At 43.4% G+C, this 9,745-nt stretch overlaps 1 protein-coding gene across 1 annotated transcript; it reads left to right on the top strand.

Annotated features, from left to right (window-relative positions):
• Positions 1-1,170: 1,170 nt before the first annotated feature.
• On the top strand, positions 1,171-7,837 carry GORASP1 (golgi reassembly stacking protein 1). The gene is made up of 9 exons (XM_042817562.1): positions 1,171-1,279; positions 1,625-1,705; positions 2,507-2,710; positions 3,774-3,860; positions 4,203-4,333; positions 4,870-5,011; positions 5,595-5,739; positions 5,948-6,103; positions 6,315-7,837. The coding sequence occupies exons 1-9, from the start codon at positions 1,217-1,219 to the stop codon at positions 6,593-6,595; spliced, it is 1,290 nt and encodes a 429-aa protein (XP_042673496.1). The 5' UTR covers positions 1,171-1,216; the 3' UTR covers positions 6,596-7,837.
• The last annotated feature ends 1,908 nt before the right edge of the window (positions 7,838-9,745 follow it).

Raw genomic sequence — 9,745 nt, 5'->3', positions numbered from 1 at the left:
TTTTCTTCTGGTGTTTGAAGAAAGAATGAAGAAACTCTTCCATTGTTGAGGAATTACTGATGCAGAATCAGAGTTCATCCTAAGACGAATGGAGTGGAAGATAAGAAATTTAAGGAAGAAGGGAAATATCAGCAATTCTTAGTGATTACCAAGGTTCCGTATGCCTTGGTTGGATGGCTGCAGCCAGATGGTTGTTGTCAATGGCTTTGTGGCCAGTGATGAGTGGTGTCCACCAGGAGTCCGTCTTAGGATCGGTGCTCTTCCATTTCAATGACAGGCAGTGGCACTGAGACACAACTGAGACACAACAGAAAGAAGGAATGTGATCCAGAGGGACCTGTGCAGGCTCGAAAAGTGGGCTCATGTGAACCTAATGAGGTTGAACAAGGCCAAGGGCAAGGTGCTGCACTTGGGTCGGGGCAATCCCAGCTGTACGGACTGGGAGAACTCACCGAGAGCAACCCTGCGGAGAAGGACTTGGGGTCCTGATGGACAAAAAGCTGCACACCAGCAGCGGTGTGAGCCTGCAGCCCGGGAGGCCGACAGCAACCCGGGCTGCATCAGCAGAGGGGCGGCAGCGGGGACAGGGAGGGGACTGTATAAATATTCTGTTCTGTGATTCTGTGACTGCCACGTGGGGCCCCGCATGGAGAGATGCTGGGGGAGGGATTGGAGCTGTGGGATCGCGTCCAGGGGAGGGCACGGGGATGCTCAGAGGGCACGGGGATGCTCAGAGGGCTGGAGAGCTCCTGCCGTGCCGGAAGGCTCGAGGAGCTGGGGGTGGTCAGTCTGCGGAAGGCTCCCGGGAGACCTCACTGCGGCTTTCCAGTACTCAAGCTTACAGACAGGAGGGGGAGCGACTTTTTACACGGTCTGATAGCGACAGGACAAAAGGGAACGGTTTAAACTGAAAGAGATTCAGACTAGATGTCGGGGAATTTTTTCACTGGGAGGGCGGTGAGACACTGCCACGGACCGCCCAGAGGAGTGCGAACAACCTTGCGCCAACCCGCGCAGCCGCACACGCGGCACAGCCGCCCCTCATGGCGGGGCGGGGCGGCAATGAAGACGGGCGGGAGCGGAGGCGTTGCTAGGGGCGGTGCCTCCCGCATCTCCCTGCTCGGCGCTCCGCTGCTCAGGTCTGCGGGGCCGTTCGTCGAGTTCGGGCGGCGGGGAGATGCTGCTCGGCGCCGCCGCTTGAGCCGCGCTGCCAGGCATGGGGTTGGGCTCGAGCTCCGAGCTCCCGGACGGCGGCGCCGAGGGCTTCCACGTACACGGGGTGAGGCGGCGCGGGGCGGTGGGGGTTGTGGCGCCGCGCTGCCTCAGGCGGGCCGGGCCCGCGCTGCCTCAGGGGGGAGGAACTCGTGTGTGAAAAATGGTGGTGCTGCACCTGGGGAATGCGTGTGTGTGTGCATGGAGGAAAAGCCCCAAGGGGCGATTGGAAGCAAATAACATAAATATCTGAGTTCACGGTTGTGGACTGCTTCCAGTGTCTGTTGCTTGCTGTCTCGTTTCTGGTTCAGTAGAAGTTAAATATTGACTCAGGTGTAATAATTAACACCGTGTCTCTTAACGTGATTGCAGATCCATGTACAATTAAAATGTATACATATATGTTCTTCAGGTTCAGGAGAACTCCCCTGCTCAGCAAGGAGGGCTGGAGCCTTTCTTTGACTTCATCGTTGCGATAGGACACACCAGGCTGGTGAGTCCTTCTAAGACTTTATTTTCTTTTTTTTCTCTTTAATTTTTTTCCTGAACTATCATTACTGTGTGGGGTAGAAGGCAAAGCTGTCAGAATAGAGCATGGCTTGTAGGGCGTTGCACGTGGCATTAAAAAGGTAAGTCAAAACCTGAGGAGCCTTACTGATGCCTTTGGTCAGCCTGGCTTCTTTGCAGGTTAACTCTGTGCTTGTGGTGTTATTCGTGGGTGTTTTCTGCCACCAGGTGAATATTGTGCTGGTGAGTCAGTGGTGAGAGCTCAGCATTTGTTTAAGCAAAGTTGTTTGAACATTTGATAAAATAGGGGAAAGAATCACTGACAGGAAGAAAAGTGCCACGTGGCCTGTTTGCTTATGGTTTAGGGCTGGTCACAGTTCCTGAATGGTGAGTTAATGAGGAAGAATTAAGTGCATTTTAATGCATTGTTTTGGTTTGGAAGATTCACATCTTTGGCCCAAGGATCAGTACTGATCAGCCAGGAAGTGCTGCCACTTACTGATGCAAACATGTAGCTAAGATCTAACATTCCTGACTTACCAGAGGTTAAAAGAAAAGGAAAGTAAGCAATTAAACTGAATGAGAGTAGTTACTCTTTTAGAAGGACATGAGCTGACAGCGCACACTGCTTCTGAATAAAAGGAAACTGCACTGCTGGACTGATTGTAAAACATGAAGTCTAATGACTGCTTTGGTTCCTTGTATTCAAATTCTGCCACAAGCGTGACATCTGTGTTACGAGAGCAACTAGGAATAGCATTAACCATATATATGTATTGCTCTACAGAATAAAGAAAACAATATGTTGAAAGATCTGCTGAAGGCAAATGCTGAAAAAGCAGTGAAACTGGAGGTGTATAACATCAAAACAATGAAGATAAGAGAGGTGGAGGTGGTCCCCAGTAACATGTGGGGAGGACAAGGTCTTCTTGGAGCCAGCGTGAGGTTCTGCAGTTTCCAGGGGGCCAATGAACACGTGTGGCATGTTTTGGTGAGTCAGAATTCCTTGCTTATCCAAAATAGTTGTTGCTGAGCTAAGAACAGAATGTAGACTTCCATTTCGAAGCTTCCTCCAAGACAGCAATATACTATTTTATTGGTGGAATATATTCTTTCTAGGAGGTAAACATCAAAAAGGTGTTCTATAGAGTCACAGAATGGTTTGGGTTGAAAGGGAGCCCAAGGATCATCAAGTTCCAACCCTCTTCCACAGGCAGGGCCACCAACCTCCAGTTTTACTGATCAGATTTGAAGCTTTTCATCTGGTGTGTGTGTGTGTGTTTTTTGTTAGATGAGGTATGCCATTTAGAAGGATTGCTAATTCATAGTCTGAGGTATTTCAGGAATGTTTTCATAAGGATTTACAGATCCTTATGCGTGAGAATGTTGCTGTATATGTAGAATGTAGTTGTGGGTGACTGTCTCTTGGTGGCTTGCTGGTGTTCCTATAACCTGGCTTTAAAGTACATGTTATTTTAAGAGTAGTATGTAGAAGTGCAGTGCTGAAATCACGAAGAGGAGGGGAACACAGTCTTGAAAGCTTGAGCTATTTGAACAGAGACAAGTTGTTGTCTGTTAGCGTTGCCTGCCACTAAGAATAAAACGCATCCCAGCCCAACCAGACCGTGCAGACTACATGATGGGCAGAAGGGTGTTTTGTCTTGTTGAAGAAACAATAGCAAAGCAAAAAATAAAAATAAAAAGCAACTTCACTGAAATAATACTCCTGTAGAAAAAGCACCAAAACATTGTTTTAAAACCAAGAGGGAGAGCTGAAAGTGTAGAACAGCTTAGGAAAGACTGAGCTGGTCTGTTCTTATGTCTGTGAATCTTGAAGTAAATGCAACCTCTTATCAACTTCAAAACATCTCATTTCCAAATTGGTCCTTCTGTATTTGGCATGTCTTACGCAGTGTTGCTCCTACCATTAGACTGCTTGAAGACTTCTGTGTTGTCCTGTAAACCAGATGTTCTTTTCTCCTGTTGTCTTTTGAGGTAGCTTTTAGTAATTTCATCTTCTGAGAGTGCAGGTGACAGCTGCCATTCTTTCACAGGATGTTGAACCCGCATCTCCTGCTGCTGTAGGTGGATTGCAGCCATACTCTGACTACATTGTTGGATCTGATCAGATTCTGCAGGAGGTAGGGTTGGTTCCTTCACATAACATCTTCATGCCTGCTGTGTTTATGTGTTAGGGTTTATAACCCTAATTGCATGCACACAGAACATATGGGGGTGGTTGTTTTGGATTTTGTGAGGTTAACGTTTGAGGTGCTTAATGGTTGAGCTCAACTTTACCAGTATTTACTCATTTATCTATCTATATAAACCTGGTAAAGGAGGGGAAGGAAAAACAAGTGTACATTAATGAGTTTTAGTCTGTCTTTTGAGTTTTTAATATCTCACGTTGAAGTAAATGCCTCAAATACCCATTTGTTTCCTCATCTCATGCGTTTAATAACTGCTGTTACTTCTTCTCTTAGTCAGAAGATTTCTTCTCGCTGGTTGAGTCCCATGAGGGAAAGCCACTGAAGCTGATGGTTTATAACACTGAAGCAGACTCCATTCGAGAGGTAGTTGTGACTCCCAATGGAGCTTGGGGTGGAGAAGGAAGGTACTGATCTGCGGACAGCCACTGGGTGATGACAGCTTATGCACTCACTGTAAATGAGCTCTTGTTAAGAATATTGTCATTGATTACAGCTCGTTGTTTTCACTTTAAGGCTTATTTCCTTCTCGCGTGAAACTGTTCATCATTAAAGAAAAGAAACAGCTGGGAGGTATTAGGCATGTTCTGGATCTAATCCTATTTGAGTTGATACTGATGGTAAAACTTATGCTGACTTCCTTGCTAGCAGATGCGCGAGCTACACTTTCACACTTGAGCATTTGGTGAAGCAAGAAATGCAAATCAGGTCAGATCATATATTTCATGAAGATATAGAAAATAGTTAACCAAGAGCTGAGCTACATCTATCTAAATATCATTTGCCTCGTGCTCTGTTAGTAGCAGAAAGGATTCTTGCAGGTAGGTATTTCCTGCTCTGGTTTAAGGACTCAAACTCTTTTTGTTTTAGAAGTCAGAATTTAGAAGGCTTACCAGCTTTGTTAAGGACTTTTTCCAAATCTTGTTTTACTTCTGTTGTGCAGTTTGGGGTGTGGTATTGGATATGGCTATTTGCACAGGATTCCAACACAGTCAATAGCATCAAAGAAAAAGCCAGAAAGCAAACCACCTTCGCCCTTACCAGAAGCTGGAACTCCTGTACCATCCACTAATGGTTACACAGAGGTACGTAGGAAGTAAGATCACACATCCTATGGGATTTCATTTTCCTTTAATTTTCTGCTTGTTTTAAGATTCAGAATGCAGTATTTTTGAGCACAGCAGAAGTAAGAGTTGATGACACCAAGCAGATGGCAGAAATGATGGCTTGGGAGAGAAATAGACTTTATTGCCTCAAAATTCCATCTGGTATCTTTCTGTATTCATCACTGTAGTTTGGGTGCAATAATGAATATTCCTCCAGTTATTCTTTCATTGGTATTGGCTGAAATGCATTTTTGTCAGATCCTTGCTGCTTGTTCTGAGGATGTGACAACTGTCTGGATCAGTGAGAAGATGGCTTAGGATATCCTTGTGACTAGGAAATAAAATATACCTACAAGAGTTAAGTGTCAGCTGTTCAAAGAACACGTTGGCTTTGAAAGAATATGTTTTAACCAGTCATAAACAGTGACTTGATTATTAGTTTCAGCATCAAGTTCTCTCTGAATAGATGGACTTAGAGACCGAGGCAGAACACTGTCTCATGGGAAGACTGATTTCAGGTGACACTTGCAGCATGAAAAGATGTTTTACTCTGTCATTCCAGGCTGCATTATTAGCACCTACTTCTCAAAGTGACAACTCTGAAGTAGTTATGAACCTGGATCAATCCACAGGCCAAGAAATGAGTGGGTATTCACCAGAAAGCTCACTTTCTCCTCCTCCCCCTCTCCAGAGGGTTATGGATCCAGGTATGTTTTCTTTCACGCTTTTTCCATCCTACTCCCTTTCAAAAGGAAGAGGACATTTAAATAAACCAAAAAACTCTAAACAAGTTTGAGAATTAAATACAAGACCATGACCAGTGGTGTAGAGTTGAATAAATTTCAGTCTGCATGTCTCTTTTGAAGCTGAAGTTTTCTCTTAATCTGAAAGTGTCACAACATTTTCTTTTGTCAGGGTTTCTCGACATGTCTGGTATTTCACTTCCTGAGCTCACTGACTTAACAAACGTGTCCAGCATTTCTTCCTCTGCCTCCTTCAGCATGCCAGCAGCAGGCTCTTTTGTAGGCACTGAAAAGCTCATGTCAAACAGTGACCCTTCTGCTTATTTTGGTAAGTGTACTTTGGGTTTCCAGACCTCTGAGCTCAGAGACCTCAGAGCTGAGTAAATGCAGCTGGTGTATTTGGCAGCTGTGAATCTGTGTGCTGTGCCCGTCAGAGGCTTGCCATTCAGTCTGATTCTTTTGGGCACCATAACCAGAGGCACTGACAGGAATTGGTGTGTTTGGTTCTTTGCTTTATGACATACTTCTTGATTTCCCAGAGAACACCACAGCTTTGAGCCCTGAAGATATAATGAAGAGTCCTGAAGGCTCTGCCAGGCAGCCAGAGTTGGACCACCTTCTGCCTACAGCATCATCTTTACCTTCTTTTACTCTTCCTAATGAAATTTCTTCAAAAACAGCACTAGAAACTGATCCCCAAAACCAAGAAACAGTGCTCATGAACAGTTTTGGGAGCTCTCAGCCCACTGCTCAGGTGAAACCTGATGATGAAGCAGTACCTGAACAAAAAGGTGACGAAACTCCACAAAGGCATGAGTGAAACGGATGCTGCTTCTTTTTACAGATGAAAGTATGCTGTAAAATTATTTTGGAATATTTTTATGATGTTGAAAGAATTACATCTGTTCTATTTTGTTAGTGTAGACAACACTATAAAAAAACATATCCAGGTGAACTACATGTTGTATTGTCTTCTGCAACCACTGTTCAGCAGATTGGTCTGCATTCAAACTTTGAATGCCATCCAGAGTCACCAAGTGGAAGGCAAAATTAATGTGGAAACTAGTTGGAGGATGGTCTTGAATGGAATCAAACGTCTGAGTTTCCTTAGTGACAAAGGAATAGCTTTTCCTCTGCTTTTCTATTTGCTGTTTTCCTACAGATCATTAAGACATGGGGGTACATCATGGTGCAGCAGCATTTATTGCTTTTTGTAGCTTTATTTTTTATCTTGTTTGCACTTGTTTTCAAATAGCTTCTGAAGGCGTGGTAGGTGGTGAATAGTAAATCTGAAACGAACAATGAACAACGTGAGGGTGTTTTTTATACCTCTCAGGGCAGTGATTTATCACTAAATTTTACTACTTCTGATTGGGAATACCCTCAGTGTAGTTGGTACAGTTAAGGTGGTGAAAATCCTCAACGAATGAAGGGAACTGGGTACCTGTGGGTCAAAATGTTCTTTATATTCCATAGTCATTGTTAGTTTTAAACACAGTTTTGATGTAAAACAAGGCAGCCCTGCCTGTAGCAGAGGGGGGTGGAGCTTAATGGTCCTTTCCAGCCCAAGCAGTTCTATGATTCTATTATCTGATTCTATGAAGTCGGGAGGGGGTCAGAATACTTTCTTCCTGCTTAGAAGACAAATAGATTACGCCTTAAGTAGAGGTTGCAGAATTAAAAGACTTGAAATCCAGTCTGCTGGATGGCCTGCTAATACTGATCTTTCTACTGCTGCTAAAATAAATTTCTTCTTTCATTCCCTTAATTGACTGCTAGAGGAGTAAACATCCAAACAAACACTAACGGTTTATAATAATGTAATTTAAGCTAGAGGTAATTTCCTAAGCCTTGTAAGTGAAGGCACGCAGGTGATCTGTTATTTCTTACTGTTTGTTCAGGACTGCTTCCAGCATTGCACCTTTACCAATGTTGTTTTTAAGCTTATAGCAATACATTTAGGTGATGCTGTACCCTAAGCACATTTTTGAACCTTCAGTGGAGAAAGTGTCAAAACTGAATTGGAAATGCTATAGGAATAAAGAGCTTGATGCTTACAGCAGCCTGTGTCCAGCCTGCTTCATTGTAAGTGGATCTTGGGACTGGGAGGAGTTGGTGTGAAGATTTGAGCCCAAGAAACACTTGTCTGACAGAGCAGTCTAGGAAAGCCTAGTATGTTCTATTCTTCTAATAGAAGGTTAAGCTTCATTTAGCACTAATTCTCAATTCCTGATCCCCTGCCAGGTTGGAGATTAAGTCTCAAGATGCTTGAATCTACCTACAGTATAAGAGTAGAGATCATAATGTCCAAGCAGGCATTGGTGGGTTTGAGTTGGGTGCTTCAGCTGCTGCAGGGTTCTGAATTTCATCTCAGCTGGTACCAGGAATTACTGCAGGAACTTCCACCTCCTCTGCCTTCTACTGTTTTCAAGTGAGAGCAGCTGCAAGTCGCTAATTTCATTTAATTAATGGTACTAACCTGTTATTCCTGGCTGCCATCATTCAAACATCCTTTTCCCTTCAGGGAAGCACTAATTTGCCTTGGCTGAAGGTCAGGGCAATTAGCCTGGTCACTCTCCTACAGAATATAAACAACTGAACTAATAAATCCCAAATCACATTTTTTTCCCCCACCACCTCTTCTGGCCATGAGTTAGAATTTAAGGCTTTGACTTCATTTCTAAGTAGGGTTGTTTTTTTTTTATATATATAACTTTAAGTCTTTCTGAATTTCACACTAAATCCTTCAAGTAGTTGTCCTAAAATGATATATTTCAACTATAACTACTGCCTACAACTGCTGGTTTCAGCACTACCCTGACTGAAGGGAAAACATCACTTGCCCCAGTGAATCTTTTTCCTCATAACAGGCTCTGTCTCTCAAAACTTGATTTACAAAGCCTTTCCAATCCGAGCATGGAATTCAAGAAGCTCCTGCAACTCAATGGCCTTTCCTATGATTCTTGCCATCTCGATCTCTTGCTCTGTTTGTAATGCACCATTGGGATGTGTCTCAAGCTGACTTTGAAAGAGCTGGGTGGTGCATCTTTTGTTGTCTCCTTCAGGACTTCAAGGAAGCAGTTCCAAAAAACAAGATGAAAATTAAAAGATGAGCAAAAGCGATTCCTCCTACCTGCTGTTCCCTCTGAGAACTCTGGAAATGCATTTGGCCTCTACCTTACTGCTCTCTCCTCTCAGAGCATCACAACTGATAGCACCCACAGGAAATACTGAGTATTCCATTTCTGCACTTTCAGAATCAGAAAGCACAATAGTGTTTTCCCCATTTGCCACTTAGAGCACTAATGTTTCTACATCCAGAAAACTCACTTGATCTACCTCTACCTATGTTCTACACTGCTGCTAGCACACAGTATTCTCACAGCATGAAAATAAGCACTGCTTGCAAAAGCAGCATTAATTGTGCACATTCTTCATCTCAACAGCAGCTCCAAGTTCGCATTTGAAGGCCTGCTACATTCTCATATTCACCCACATTACAAGATCACCTTGGAAGGATTTGATGAAAGCACTGCAGTTACCTCAGCCATTCCATTCCTTGAGGCTTCAAAGTACTCGGAACTCCTTTGCAGTTCAGCCACTAAGTGGCAATGATACAAGTTACAAACTCACACAAGTGATCCAATACACAAAACAGTTTCAGACTTTTAACTAAAGCCTTTTATTTTATACAATTGTGAAACATCATTTATCCTTCTGGCATTGCAGACTCCTCTGTCAGTCTTCCCTGGAACTGCAGTTTTAGGATGCTTTGGAAAAAAAAAGGAAAGAGGAAAAATTACAACATTGGGTTGTTTCTAACAAAATTACTGGGAGAATGTATGGTGGGTCAGCAAGATGACCAGAAAAAAGTCTACTGAAACAAAGCACAAACCCTTGCTATTAGTTAATACAAGTCAGAACAATTTATCAATAAAAATTACAGTTGTGTTTTAAGCATTAATTCACA

The sequence above is a fragment of the Centrocercus urophasianus genome, unplaced genomic scaffold (assembly GCF_019232065.1).
Source record: "Centrocercus urophasianus isolate 14NV4802_14NV808 unplaced genomic scaffold, USGS_Curo_1.0 seq_16, whole genome shotgun sequence".
In the NCBI taxonomy this organism is placed as follows: Eukaryota; Metazoa; Chordata; class Aves; order Galliformes; family Phasianidae; genus Centrocercus; species Centrocercus urophasianus.
The sequence above is the reverse complement of the archived record's forward strand: the minus strand, read 5'-3'. Positions and strand labels throughout refer to the sequence as shown.

Excerpts from the sequence above, each read along its gene's own strand:
- GORASP1 (XM_042817562.1), top strand. The coding sequence starts at position 1,217 with ATGGGGTTGGGCTCGAGCTCCGAGCTCCCGGACGGCGGCGCCGAGGGC. Across the intron at positions 2,711-3,773 it reads AACACGTGTGGCATGTTTTG|GATGTTGAACCCGCATCTCC; the intron begins GTGAGTCAGAAT and ends ATTCTTTCACAG. Across the intron at positions 5,740-5,947 it reads CCAGAGGGTTATGGATCCAG|GGTTTCTCGACATGTCTGGT; the intron begins GTATGTTTTCTT and ends TTCTTTTGTCAG.